This window comes from Myxine glutinosa, chromosome 9, assembly GCF_964187855.1.
Source record: "Myxine glutinosa chromosome 9, kmMyxGlut1.1, whole genome shotgun sequence".
Lineage (NCBI taxonomy): Eukaryota > Metazoa > Chordata > Myxini > Myxiniformes > Myxinidae > Myxine > Myxine glutinosa.
Window position 1 is genome coordinate 123,718,105 of NC_136269.1, and position 15,145 is coordinate 123,733,249.

The following is a 15,145-nucleotide window of genomic DNA, read 5'->3' on the forward strand; positions in this document are numbered from 1 at the left end:
AGTGGGGAGTTTGAGGTGAAGGTGGGAGTGCATCAGGGGGTCGGTACTATGTCCACTACTATTTGTAGCTGTGATGGAGGTGCTGGCTCAACCTAAAGGACGGTTTACCGTGGGAGTTGTTGTATGCAGATGATCTGGTGTTTGCGGAAAGTATGGATGGACTGAAGGAAAAGATGAACAAGTGGAAGGAATGTATGGAGACAAAAGGTCTGAAGTAGTGGGGCAACTTAGCATAACAATTGTGCATTTTGTGAAGAAAGCACCAAATTTTGCACACTAGTAGACTATCATATTATGAAAAGATCTGGATATTGGGCCATCTCAGATTCAGAGATTTGATTTTTGCAAGATTTCGATTCAATTGGGATCGAAGAGAACACCTTCTTCGTCTGTACAGTGAAGTTGCCAGCCCTGAATTATCTGGCTACATCTGGGTGCTTCATTGGGAGTGCAACCATGTCCCTCAGGTGAACAGGGATCCACCTGGCATAGTGTGTGTGGTCTAAGGCATGGAACCACGGGACCAGTTCCGTCAGGGCATCAAGGTACATCGTGAATGAAGCCTGCCGCAGAGAACGCACGTAGACCAGTACCAACATTAGGGTGCATCAAACGCCCCTATGTCAAGAAAACAATCTGTCCCCAATTTTATTTTGTTCCAGTCATAAAATAAAGTTCCTATGCAAAATTTGGTAAGGTTTTGATATCATCTTCTGGGTCCACCTCAGCAAATTAGATTTTGAGTCGGTAGTATCAGAGTCAGAAATTTGACACGCAGCTGTTTTGAGGCCCATAAATAAAAATGAAAGGATTGACCGATTGCTACATACAATAGCTCTTTGGAAAGATATTATTGTGCTCTGTAGCAATATATAATCATAGGGATAGGGATATAATTCACTTATACACAAATAGTCAAAATCATGATTTTATTGGTATAATCATATGTATTATAGATACCAGAATGATATAATTTTTATTACAGTAGAATCATATATACACAATCTTAGCATTTATCATCTTAATACGAGTACATCTGACTATGGATGAACATGAAAATAGAAACAAAACAAAGATACTGTAGTTTTCATGGATATTTCTGACAGTTTAGTCTTGAGCTGCTCGCTTTCGAAGATTCGGTTGCTCCTTGCGGTTGTGCTCAACAACTTGTAGCACATTTTGGTAGTGGTCTTCACTTCTGGCTGCTGAAAGGAAGTCAGAGCTAAGCTTAACTCCCCTTTCTGCAGAGTCATTTACCACATTCAAGGCTTCAACATTAGTCCATGATGTCTGGTAGGCTGCAGAGTTAGTACATTCTTGAACATCGGTAACTAGAAATGCCCAGTCAAGCTTCAGATGATGAAATAGGTACCATGAATCTGGTCCAACAAAATCAGCCAGAGTGGTCTTCTCAGTCAAGTCATCAGGAAATCTTGGCTTTCCAAACCCAGTACCAAACCGTCCTTGTGGGTTGGTTACTGGAAAATCTGGCTGAACCTCCAGAAGTCTGTCTGCCAGAGCACGGCGATGGTCATGAGGAACAACTGAGCTGAAGAGGGCAAGTGGAACCATCTCTTCTGTGAGGTACCAGAGATGTCGTTTGAAAGCTTTCAGGGCACTTCTTGAGATTCCAGCATTGACAGCTTCATACTGTTTCAGTTTGGAGATGAGCTGCAGGTCATTCCATGGGGCATCGGTGACAGAGGTACATGTCATCCACCAGGAGCTGTATACTAGAGTGACAAACGTGACAAATTCTCTGATCTTTGGCACTTGTTTTTCTGTGGTAATTGTACCTGCTGGAAGATCAGCGATTTGTTTTTCGAAGAGACATAATTTGATTGAGTAGAGGAGCTTCGCCATCCATCTGGCTTTATGCAGTGCACCAGGGCGCCTGAAGGTTATTTGATGTTCAGCTACTTCACCATCAAGGAATACAGTACACAGATCAACAAATTCCAAATAATCATCACGTCTTAGAGATTGCTCGGTGTGACAGAGTCTGAGAACATTATTTTGTCAGTCACTTGTCAAACTTGTTGCTGCTTCATTTAGTTGAGATGGATCAAATCATGAAAGTGGTTCATTGAATGTGTGTGGAAACATTTCAAAGTTCTTGCGAAACCTTGAGAAGAGGAAGATATCTGGTGACTTAGATGCTTCAACTTTAAGATCAGTAAAAATGTGCGTAAGAATGACTTCACCAATGTGGTGTCTGCAGCCTGACCACAGAAGAGCTTTGTTAAGCCGTTGTTGAATTGTTACACAAGCTGCACTGATGTGGCCGGTGTTAGATGCAGTTGTGTCAAATGTCAAGTTGACAACATTCTCTTGGCAGTTCCATGATTCAAGTAGGTTATTAGTCAGCTGAGCAATTATATCTCCAGATTTACGGTCTGTTCCAGGCTTGTGGGATGGAACACCCAGCAGCTTCATATCAGTTTGAGAACCCAAAAGCACAGCCAGGCGTTCTTCAAAAGTGTTTTGGTTAGTTAAGCAGTCCAACATTTCTAGTTCCAGCACAGTTGCCCAGTACTAAAAGTTGGGAATGTCTTCTCCTCTCTGGTGACACCAGTCTTCGAACTCAGGCAGGTCTTCTGCATCATCAGCATATGTCATACAGTGGCGTTCATACGCACGGTGTTGCAGGATGTGCAGTACCGTTGCAGTGATTTTATGAGCTCTTCTTGAGCGGGTGACGTGGGCAGCTCGCAGGAAGGAGTCGGCCATCCCTGGCGTTGCAATCTCAGCTTGAAAATCTGCAAATCTTGCAAAAATCAAATCTCTGAATTTGAGATGGCCCAATATCCAGATCTTTTCATCATATGATAGTCGACTTGTGTGCCAAATTTGGTGCTTTCCTCACAAAATGCACAATTGTTATGCTATATTTAGCTGAGCTGCCGGACTAAAGGTGAATATAGGAAAGATGAGGGTGATGGCAAGTGGTAAAGCATGTGGTGAGGTGGAAAGAACTGGGAAGTGGCCATGTGCTGTGTGCAGGAAGGGTGTCGGAGTGAACTCCATTCAATGTACAATGTGCGCTGAGTGGGTTCATCAAAAATGTAGTGGTCTGAGAGGGTCATTAACCAGTGTGGCAGCTACATTCAAATGTAAGGTGTGCACAGAGGGAGCTGCAGATGGAGGAAATGTTGAGTTGGATCTTGGAGATGGTGTGAAGCTGAAAGGTGTGAAAACATTTTGCTACCTCGGAGACATGCTGAATGGAGAAGGTGGATCAGACACGGCAATGGTTGCTCGAGTGAGATGTGCATGGAAGAAGTTTCGGGAACTGAGTGGTGTGCTGCTGATGAGGGGAGTGTCTTTGAATTTGAAGGGAAAGGTGTATGCTGCATGTGTGAGAAGTGTTATGATTTATGGGAGCGAGACATGGGTCATGAATGGAGAGCAGCAACGAAGGCTGGAAAGGGTGGAAATGCGAATGGTTCGGTGGATGTGCGGAGTATCGTTGAGAGAGAGGAAGACGAATTATGAATTGCGAAAGATGATGGGAATAGAGCCTGTGATTGATGCTGTGAAAAGGAACAGGTTGAGACGGTTTGGTCATGTGTTGAGGTAGGATGAAAGTGACTGGTTGAGAAGAGTGACGGAAATGAATGTAGAAGGAAGTAGAGGACGGGGAAGACTGAGAAAGACTTGGATAAAGATGGTCGAAGAAGAAATGCAGGCAAGGGGATTAACAAGGAGAGACGCAGAAAATAGGGGTAAAATGGAGAAGATTGTCATGGGGACCGCAAGGCTAACCCCCGCTCTAGCAGGGAAAATGGCCTTAAAATGCATGTTGTTGTTGTTGTTGTTGTTGTTGTTGTTGTTGTTGTTGTCTGTGACGCACCTACATTGTGGCAGCTACATTCAAGTGTAGGGTGTGCACAGAGGGAGCTGCAGATGGAGGAAATGTTGAGTTGGATCTTGGAGATGGCGTGAAGCTGGAAGGTGTGAAAACATTTTGCAACCTAGGAGACATGCTGAATGGAGAAGGTGGATCAGACTCGGCAACGGTTGCTCGAGTGAGATGTGCATGGAAGAAGTTTCGGGAACTGAGTGGCGTGTTGACGAGGAGGGGTGTGTCGTTATTGAAGGGAAAGGTGTGTGCTGCATGTGTGAAGTGTTATGATTTATGGGAGCGAGACATGGGTAATGAATGTGGAGCAGCAACGAAGGCTGGAAAGGGTGGAAATGCGAATGGTTCGGTGGATGCGCGGAGTATCGTTGAGAGAGAGGAAGACAAATGATGAATTGCGAAAGATGCTGGGAATGGCGCCTGTGATGGATGCTGTGAAGAGGAACAGGTTGAGATGGTTTGGTCATGTGTTGAGGAAGGATGAAAGTGACTGGTTGAGAAGTGTGATGGAAATGAATGTCTAAGGAAGTAGAGGACGGGGAAGACCGAGAAAGACTTGGCTCAAGATGGTGGAAGAAGAAATGCGGGCAAGGGGGTTAACAAGGGGAGATGCAGAAAATAGGGCAAAATGGAGAAGATTGTCATGGGAACCGCAAGGCCAATCCCCGCTCCAGCAGGGAAAATGGCTTTAAAATGCCTGCTGCTGCTGTTGTTAATTTTTTTGGGTTGAGAATCAAACCTTCACTTGACAGCTTAAAAGTAAGCTTGCTGGCTCTGCATTGCATACACTACTATCATGGCACGTGTCATGAAACGTTCGTTTCAATAATAGTAATTTATAATCAGGTTTTAAATGTTAAATTCTCATATTTTAATCACTAGGAAGGACACTTGTGTGTGAACCCCCTCCTTTCCCACTGTTCCCCCCCCTCTCACCCAAATCACCTTTCCCCATCTTTCTGGCTCATTGGTGGGCACATGCGGTATATACTATCTTAGCTATGTTAGTGTGATTGGTCAAAAATGGCAAGTACAGTACCGCATACCGTTTGTGCATGGAGACGTTCATTGGTTATGTACTGTTTCGAAAGTGGAGCTTTGCAATGTTTGAAGCAATACAACAAGTTGTTTCCGAATCTTGCTCTTTTCCGAAGGGCTTGGAACGGGAACGTTGGGTGGAATGAGCAATGCCTCCTTGGGTCTCCAGGGGGTTGGTGGGACTGACCCATTTGTGCAAAGGAAGCTCAACCTGTCAGGGATCAATCCACAAAGCTTCCAGCAAAGTGAGCCCTATGACATGTTGTCATTTTCTAAGATTACTATACTTCAATTATCATGCCATTTTGATGTAACATTTCGATTTTTATCTGTCATTTTTTGCGTCATTTGTGTTTGTCCAATGGTGGCTCTTGTGCCTCGTATATTACATGTAGAACTAGAACGGCACTCGGGAGAGCGCATACCTCGACCAGGCTGAACAGTTTATTTTGTATCCCACTGGCAGGCCGGATTTGGATTCGGACCTGAACCAAAATCTAATCTACTTGTTCTTGTCACCGAACCAACTCGTCCACCAAGTTTCGTCATAACTCGTCCACAACTTTGAGATATAATGTTATGTATCGCTTTTCGTCCGATCTCTCAATGGTGAAGAATTATTGAAAAAATAATAATAATAATTATAGTATCCGAATACATGTTCAGATCTTCACTAAAACCGAATCGATTCTTCCTTGTCACACACAACCTGTCCACCAAGTTTCATCCAAATCTGTCCATAACATTTTGAGATGTCCTGCTATGTATCGTTTTTTGGTCCTATCTCCCAATGGTGAAGAATCGCTGAAAGAATTCTACCATCCGAATCCGGATCTTCACCAAAGTCACATCATTTTGTCCTTGTCACATATACCTCTCTGCCAAATGTCGTTTGAATCCGTCCACAACTTTTTGAGATATCTTGTTCACAGACAGACAGGGGTGAAAACATAACCCCATCCACCTTTGGTGGCGCAGGTAACAACATTAGACGAGTGTACTTTGATGTGGAATAACAATAGCCAAAGGGATCTTGTTTCTTTTGGGATCTCAGCATTGAGACTCGAGCAACAAACAAGCAAAACACCATGCATGGTAAAATTAAGAGCTAGTCTAGCTCGTGATGATGTGTGCATGAACTTGTCGATCTTCAGAGGTGGACATGTAGATCGATGGATGAAATCGACAGGACATAGATTGAGGTGCACTACCGGTCAAAAGTTTTAGAACACCTCAATGTTTCCAGTTTTTATTGGAAATTTACGCAGTTTCATGTATCAATGTACTCTGAAATTAAGCATAGAACAAATAAACAATTGGAGATAAAAAAGAAATCATAGAATCATTTTGTTTCACAAAATTTAATTTGAATTTTTGACTCTGCAAAGTAGCCACCTTTTGTAGATATAACCACCGACCACACTCGTGACATTGTTTCTGCAATGGAAATCAAATATTGTTCGGGAAGTTCTTCCCAACACTGCTGCAGCAGTTCCCACAAATGTGTTGCACTTGTAGGTTGCTTTGCTTTCACCCTTCTGTCCAGTTCATCCCAAACCAGCTTGATGGGGTTTAAGTCTGGAGACTGTGCTGGCCATTCCATGATTTTAAGCCTACCGTCTTGTTCTTTTCCTCGAAGGTAGTTTTGACATAGCCTGGAGGTGTTTGGGGTCATTATCTTGCTGTTGGATGAAGCCCTGACCAACTAGGCATGTACCAGAGGGTATTGCATGGTGCTGCAAAATGCTGTGGTAGCCCTTTTGGTTCAAGGTGCCAGTCACTCTGTGCAAGTCGCCGACCCTGGATCCAGCAAAAGAACCCCAAACCATCATGCTTCCTCCTCCATGTTTGACAGTTGGTGTCACACACTGAGGAACCATCCTTTCGCTTACTCGACGGCGTACAAAAACCCTTCATGATGAACCAAAGATTTCAAATTTTGATTCATCGGTCCATAATATCTTCTTCCAGTCTTCTGTAGTCCACTGGCTGTAGTCTGGCTGTTGTCTTCATGTTTGGCTGTCATCATCATGGCCCAGGCAAGCCTCTTTTTCTTATTTTGCCATCTTAGCAATGGCTTTCTCACTGCCACTCGACCTGTCAAACCTGAAACTCAAAGTCTTTTCACAGTTTAAACTGAGACTTGCTTACTTCGACCAGTGTTAAGCTGTGCTTGAAGCTGTTGTCCTGTGAGCCACCTATCATGCAAGCTGTTGACTCTCAGAAACTTGTCTTCTGATTCTCTTGTGGCTTTGGGTCTGCCAGACCTCTTCCTGTCAGAGTTGCCTCCAGTTTCCAATATACTATTTCCTGCAGGGCAATGTTGTCCAAATAATGCTTCAGAGGGTGTAATAACAGTCTGTTCCAATACTGCTTTCATACAGACGGGGGATTTGTAATCAAGTAATCAGCAGAGGTTGGGACACCTGTAGGAATTGTTTGCATCAACTTTTAAGGCTTAATTTACTTACATTGCTGCAGAACAGCTGTAAGTTGTTAACCCATTACTTGTTCCCTGAAGAAGGCCTTTTTTTACAATATAACTGTGCAATTTACATTATTTTCCCGTTTTTGCTCACCTAAACGTTTTTTTTTAACCTCGAGCTGTTTACGGTTTACCTTTGTACCATTTCAGGTTATTCACTGGACTTGAATTGCTTAAATTTCAATAAAAACTGGAAAATTTGAGGTGTTCAAAAACTTTTGACCGGTCGTGTATGCTAACTGCCATGGGTAGGAAGAAGCCAACGTTTCGTTGCTAACCCTTAATTGGAGCACCAAAGGTTACCGCCTAAAAACATCGGATTTGTGCTTTCTGCGGGAGCATACGTTGATCAACAATCCTGTTTATTTCGTCCGTCGTTCACCTTAAGTTAACCATACTAGCAAGTTGCTTGTGCCCGCATGGAATCGAAACAAGGTTGGGATGAAGGAGGCAAAAATGCAAATGGTGGGGAGGGGTTGGTGTGGATGTGAGGAGGGGGGTTGGTGTGGATGTGAGAGGAGGGGGGTTGGTGTGGATGTGAGGAGGGGGGTTGGTGTGGACGTGAGAGGAGGAGGGTTGGTGTGGATGTGAGGAGAGGGGGTTGTGGTGTTGGGGAGGTGAGGAGTTTGTTGTTGGGGTGAGGAGGAGGAAGTAGGGTAGGGTGGGGTGTTGTGAGGAGATTGCTGGGGGATGTGGTCACTTGTGAGTGGTGTTGGGGAGGTGAGGAGTTTGTTGTCGGGGTGAGGAGGAGGAGGAGGAGGAAGTAGGGTGGGGTGTTGTGAGGGGATTGCTGGTGGATGTGGTCACTTGTGAGTAGGTCTTGCAGATGAAAGGACAAATCTGGTCTTTATTTTATTTTACCTGCTGAGCAGTTTATAGGTGGGGTAGTTTGCCAAAGAGTTTACAGCAGATATTTAAACATGAGAAATATGCTGGGCGTCTCCCAATTTTTTTCACAATTGTATCAAATTGTGGAAGCATTTTGTTTTGGATACCCTGTGTGAATGTCACAAAATAATTGGTGTGTGTACATGAACTTGCCTCACCTCCTCCCACCCGAAGTGTTAAAAATAATTAAAACTCCCAAATATTTTGACCAGTTACGTTGCCTTTTCCAGACCTGCAGTCCCAAATGGATAAAATTGGTTATTCCCGCTTGTGTTTATCCTGGTAAAAATGTTTTTGAGCATTTCTTTGTGAGATCATTTTCAATTTTTGTTATTCGTTTTGTTCCATGCACACGTTGGTGATCTGCTGGTGTTAGCAGCGGATTTGTCACAGGTTTCTCCTGAGATGAGTCAACAGTTCAGCAAAGAAATAGACGATGAGGCGAACAGCTACTTCCAGCGCATCTACAATCAGCCGCCACACCCAACCATGTCAGTGGATGAGGTGGGATACCTTTGGGGATGCTGGAACTTGGCGAACAAACTGCCATCTAGAGAGGTGTAAAGTTTGTTGCACCGTTTTTTTTTGTTTTTTTTTAAACTTCAATGGGATTGCATTGTAACAATACACTTTTGTACATAAGGCACAGTTCTACCATTTGCAAACTTCAGGCCCAGTGATGCATTGCTGCCATTTCTTTTATTGCATTGTGTTACGTGCTCCTCCCCAAACCCTGGTCACGGTGTACCTCCAAGCCCCGAAAGGAGTCACGGCAGAAAGAAGTGCTATTATGTGTGCCAATGACCAATGGTGAAACCACACCAATCAGTTGTCACCAAAAACCAAGTATTGTATTAATGTCACACAAGAATAACAACTTGCACAAGTACAATATAAATTCAATTGCACAACAAAATACCATATAATCTATGATGGTACCACCAGTTTCTTAACTCGATAACTCACGGTGCTCCACGTGAGCGAAATGTAACAACCCCAAAGTCACTGTCCCGGCACCAGGCCAAAGTCGATCCACGCTCCGGTGATCACAAGAAAAAGGTCGTATCGAGACCAAAACCACGGTCGGCTGACAGTCAACGCTGCCGAAGAGCCGCTGAGTGGGTGTCGGGCCGACCTCGGTTCGGCAAAAGTTCACCCAAAAGGCGACTGGGAATTCACACCTTCAGTTCACCAGACTAGGACGGTGATATGAACGAGCAGCGGGTCCCAAGCGGGAAACCGCGAATTCCCAATCAAAATCCAAGACACACGCGAACCAGGCTAACGACTGGGGCGCGGTGAAAATGGCTGGCGCGAGGTGAAATGGTGGACGGACCCGTAATGGAGGCGTACCTGCTCTCCAACGATTCACTTCGGAACCACAAAACCCGTCACGCAGGTTTATCTGTCACAGCGATAACGACGCTGTCACAGGAATCCCTTTCCCGGGAAAACAAATCTTCGCTCGTGACCAGCGTTCGCCAGCGTCCGCTCGATACCTCAAAGCGGCTCGGCCTTTCTCCCGACCTCACTTGCTCCGCTTTTCTCCTCTTCTTCTTCCGGTTTCCCCTGATCCATTTCGTTTTTTCTTTTAAAACACGAATTTTTCCTTTTGAAGACAGTTATCTCCATTTCACTCAAACTATAACAATAATAGTACATGGAACTAAAAATGCTTCCAGTGGATGAAAACCACAAAGACGGAACTGACGAATCCGTAATTTTGTACATAAGGCACAGTTCTACCATTTGCAAACTTCAGGCCCAGTGATGCATTTCTGCCATTTTTTAAAATTGCATTGATCCAATGTGTGCAAGCAAGTCCCATGTAGGACAAAGACAGATGATGTCAGTGTATGTGTACGCGAATTTATTTACAAAGATGTTTGTACAATTGACATGGCACGTGACATAGTATCCCAATCTGGGTTCCCAATCGTCATGAGACTTGCATTGAGATTGTAACGATAAACAGGCGATGTCATTTGTTGCCTTTTGTAGGGGGAAATATATAAATGTTTAAGAAATGTTGTCTGAATCCTTTTGTCTATTTTATTCCATCGATCTGCTTCTTCCACCTGGTGTTCCCCCCTCAATCTTCATTTGGCTTATTCGGAGGTTATCCGTGAAGGTGCACTTCAAGTCACTTCGTTTATTTGACTTTATTCTGTGTTCATCTGCCCAGGCAACACTCTTAAACTTAAACATCATACTCTCCAGACAGTCGCATGTACAATGGAGATTGGCATGATTGATTTTCTTCCACCGGACATACTTTTCTGGCTTATTTCAAGGAAAAACTGGAAATTTGGAAGGAGCAGGGCATGGGTTGGGTTTAACAAGTGTAGAAAAGATCATGGATTTGGGTGGTGGTGGTTCATATGCAGCCCGTGGCTTCTTGGCTGCATTATTTTCTGGGCCGTGGCTGTGCTGCTGATGCAGTCCCATTCCCCCCCTCTCCATTACCAGTCAGCTGGGACTCATTTTGCCGACCTCGGAAGGATGACTGGCTGAGCCAACCCACCTGGTGTTAATGCAACGGCATGGCAGGGGCTTGAACTCGGACCCTAATATCTCATGCCAGCCACCGTAACCATCAAGCCAACACCAGGCTTATGGATTTGGATGGGGGATTATCTGAGATGGTGGTGAACAACTGTCTTGAAGACCTGGAGGGAAGAGAGAGGTTGGGGAGAATGTTGAAATTGATTCCATAGGTGGGGGAAAAAAGTGGAATGACTGAGTGGATGTGAGCAATAATTCTGGATTTGGGTGTTTCAGCAGAAGGGGGTGATGGTTGACCACCTGCACCCTGCAGTTACCTGTGTGGGTGGGGGTAGGGAGGGATGGGCTACCCTGCTGAGATACCTGAATCTATTTCTTTTTCAATGTAATTTTTTTCAGCGTGCACTGTCTAAGTACTTCTCGTTGTATGTGTGTCGCAGGTATATGACAATAAATTAATTATTATTGATTGATTACTGTCTCGGAAATATTATTATTGTAGAATATTGACACTTACCTTTCATCGTAAGCCTTTGACTTGTTCATAAAATTGTACAACAATAGCAATGTGTATTTAACAGCACCACTAACTGATTCCTTGCCAGACTTGTTTCCCCTTTGGGAAGGATGAAAGTGGTGCAACATTAATTACCCTGTGAAAACTATTTTGTCTGCATAAGACCAACCATGCAGAGATGGCATTACAGGGAGCACATGCATTGGTGCAATTATGTTGGAGAATAATTATTAATTAACACATTGGGCAACAAAACAAGCACAGGCACTCTTTATCAAGTCTCTTCTTTTCATTCTTCAGCAAAATGTCATGAATTGTTTCGTGGTTTGGTTTTCAGTCCCAATCACGTTAAATGGCGATATTTTGCTTGAAATTACACCATGGTGTGAATTTTTGGAGATGGAGATTTTTATCATTCTTAAATACAGTCAGGCCCCGACATTCACGGATCCCGGGTATTTGCGGTTCATAACATGTGACCTGGTTCTACATTCACGTTTTGCGTATTCATTCAGGAAAATCCAACTGAAGACTACCTTTGATTGTTCCACAAAGCTTGCAATAAGTGTGTCTACTGTGGAGAGCCAGAAAACAAGATCTGTCCAATCTCAAGAATGAGCTTTCAAACTCTTCTCCCTCCTATAAAACCTGCTGGTGCCTTGTCTGCTGTACCTTGCACCCTCTGCCCTTTCTGTGCTTTGTCCCCCTCAGGTATCTGTAGGACACACGTGGTCCACGAACAACCCCGTCCGAGTGAAACTGCCTAAATCCAGAACCACTGCTCACTTCAACTCATTTATTCCTTTTTTTTTCCAGCCTGTGGAGCCACCTTCCATACTCTCTCCGATCTCATTCTTCCCTCCAGGCCTTCAAGACAGCTGTTCTCCACTATCTCAAGTCATCTCCCATCCAAAATCATGATCTTTTCTACACCTGTTTAACCAACCCACTCCTCCCGGACATTTTGCTTATGGATCCATCTTGTCACCCCCCCCCCCCCCCCCCCCCACCATTTGCGTTCTCCCTTACCACTCATTGCATCCCTCGTTTGTCCATTTCGGTCTACTTTCTCCCCCAAGCCCTGCTGTTGGTATTTCCCCTTTCTCCTGGTGGTCCCTTTATGTTGTGTCCAGATTTAATCTGTCTCGTAGCTCTTCCACGAGCCTGGACCATGTAGTTAAAAAAAAAAAAAAATCCTCACTCCACCCATTCAAACAAACAATTTGTGGATTCAAAATTCGCAGCATTTTCCAGGAACGTATCCCCCGCAAATGTATGGGTCCAACTGATATTTAAATATACAGTATACACTACTCACAATAAGTTAGGGATATTGTGGGAGTGAGTATTTTTTTTATAGTGGTTCGGGTTAGGGTATTGAAATCAAGAATGCTGTGTTTTTCCACACTCATTAATAACCATAGAATTAGGACCAACAACTTTTTTCAACATAATTAATACACAAAATCAACCACACCGAAGAACCTGCCAATATCCCTAACTTATTGTGAGTAGTGTATTTGCGTGGGATTGGAGATGGAAAAGATCATGAGTTTAATAATTGCCCGACTGAATATTCTGGTTGGTAATGATCATCACAGTTGCTGTATGTGGTTGTGAAGTGGCTATCCGTCTTTTTTTTTTTCTTCTTTTTTTTCTTTTTTTCTTCTTTTTTTGTTATAAACCCAAGTATGTATGGATGGGTTATTTCTCCCACTTGCAGGATATAAATTTATATGCGTACTAGGTCTGGGCGATATTGATTTTATATATATATATATATATATATATATATTTATATATATATATATATTTATATATATATATATATTTATATATATTTATATATATTTATATATATATATATATTTATATATATTTATATATATTTATATATATTTATATATTTATATATATATATATATATATATATATATATATATATATATATATATATATATATATATATATATATAAATATAAAACATGTTTAACGAAAGAAGCACACTAACCCTATGACATGACGCTGACATGTGCATAAATTATACCAACACACCTCCAAACTAGGAGGCATCCGTGTGGTACTCAATGCTTTGCAGACTGAGATTAAAGCTCTATGGTCACAAATAGACAAAGGCAGAGATGTCGATCTAGATTTCGCCCTCATTATGGGCCTTATGAGGCCCGCCTTTTTTATAATAAAAAAAGGTAAAAATATCGAACATTTAAACAGCCTTGGACGTGCACCTTAACCCCACGGCCAAGGCACACCGTCTATTAAGACTGTCCCATTGGTATACACATGCACCTCAACCCAAAGGCTGAAGCACATGGTCAATCAAAACACATGCATCCTGACCCTGAAGGGCCAGAATGCATGGTCATACAATTGGACCCCTCCTCCATATGAGTGATTAGGCTGCCGGCTTGGGATCATAGGATCCTGGGTTCGAATCCCGGTCGATCGTTGAATTAACGCCAGGGGGGTTGACTCAGCCTGTCATCCTTCCGAGGTCGGCAAATTGAGTACCAGTTCACTGGTAATTCCCTGTATGTCGCAAGGGGCGACTAACAGGGTCGGCGGCAGGAAGGGCATCCGGCCATAAAACATTGCTTCAAAAAGGGGCCATACAACAAACAACAACATGCATTTTAAAATGGTGCCCAAAATGGTCGGCCATGGTGCCCAAAAAAGGCCAACCCTTGCTCTGTGGGGAAAAATTTCCTCTAAAGGTGGTTCTGCTCCATATGAGTGAGTCCCCACGACTTCAACACCATGCCGCCCTGACGAGGGCTTATTTTTCCCTCATCAGGACAACATACTGCAAATTGTTTATTTGTGACCAATCTAAGCTGCTAATAAACACAGGTTGAACCCCCTAACGGCCTAACTTGATTAGGAAGCAAGGCACAGATTGAGTCTCACCCAGCAATTGCTGCACAACCTGTTAGCAACAAGTGTCGCCTGCCACGCGAACACATTATCTCTGCCCTGCTCATCGACAATTAGGATCTTTGCAGTCAGGAACATTAAATTTAACTAAATAATTTCTTCTTTTAGCATTCTTCTTGACTATCTTTAAGAATTACTAAAGAATTTACCATGAAGTGGCTCACAAGTGTGTTGAAGTAAAACAACACACTTTATCAAAAGTATATGCAGTATAGATAGTACAATGAGTTAAACGTTTGCCTCAGTTATGTTCAGGGTGGTTAAATGCCTTCACTTTCTGTCGTCTCGGAATCTGTCCATCACCCGCTGACATAAAACTCTTGCCCCATGTTTAGGTGCTGGAGATGCTGCAGCGATTCAAGGACTCGAACAACAAGCGTGAGCGCCAGGTGTTCAATTGCATGCTGCGCAACCTCTTCGAGGAGTATCGCTTCTTTCCCCAGTATCCAGACAAAGAGTTGCATATCACGGCTTGCCTCTTCGGCGGCATCATCGAAAAGGGTCTGGTTACATACATGGCACTGGGGCTGGCGCTTCGTTACGTTCTCGAGGCTCTGCGCAAACCCTTTGGCTCAAAGATGTACTACTTTGGGATTGCAGCACTGGATCGATTTAAAAACAGGTGGGTCTTGGCTGTATCACGTGTCGATGCGAACATCACATGCTGCAAACAATATTGTTAATATTTATTTAACTGTGCACTGAGATTCAATCCCTCTGATCTCAAATAAAGCCAAGACCGTTGTTCACTCTTTTTGCATGTCAAGTTCATGAAAAGCATGTCAAGTTCATCATGTCAAGTTCATGAAAAGCATGTCAAGTTCATCTCTTGCGTTGATGTCTTAATGATTTAATGAATGTTGATAATGATGATGTCAGTTTAAATTTCGGGCCTCT

The 15,145-nt window shown here is 43.3% G+C and overlaps 1 protein-coding gene across 15 annotated transcripts in view; it reads left to right on the plus strand.

Annotated features, from left to right (window-relative positions):
* CNOT1 (CCR4-NOT transcription complex subunit 1) overlaps positions 1-15,145 on the plus strand; it is a 201,879-nt gene that overhangs the window by 46,472 nt on the left and 140,262 nt on the right. For 7 of the 15 annotated variants that reach the window (XM_068128263.2, XM_068128266.2, XM_068128271.2 and 4 more), the window contains exons 18-20: positions 5,017-5,145; positions 8,650-8,831; positions 14,584-14,870. In XM_068128263.2, the coding sequence (XP_067984364.2) occupies positions 5,017-5,145; positions 8,650-8,831; positions 14,584-14,870 (598 nt within the window). The remainder of the gene's footprint in view (positions 1-5,016; positions 5,146-8,649; positions 8,832-14,583; positions 14,871-15,145) is intronic. The other 8 variants (XM_068128267.2, XM_068128269.2, XM_078784868.1 and 5 more) reach the window with 4 other exon arrangements.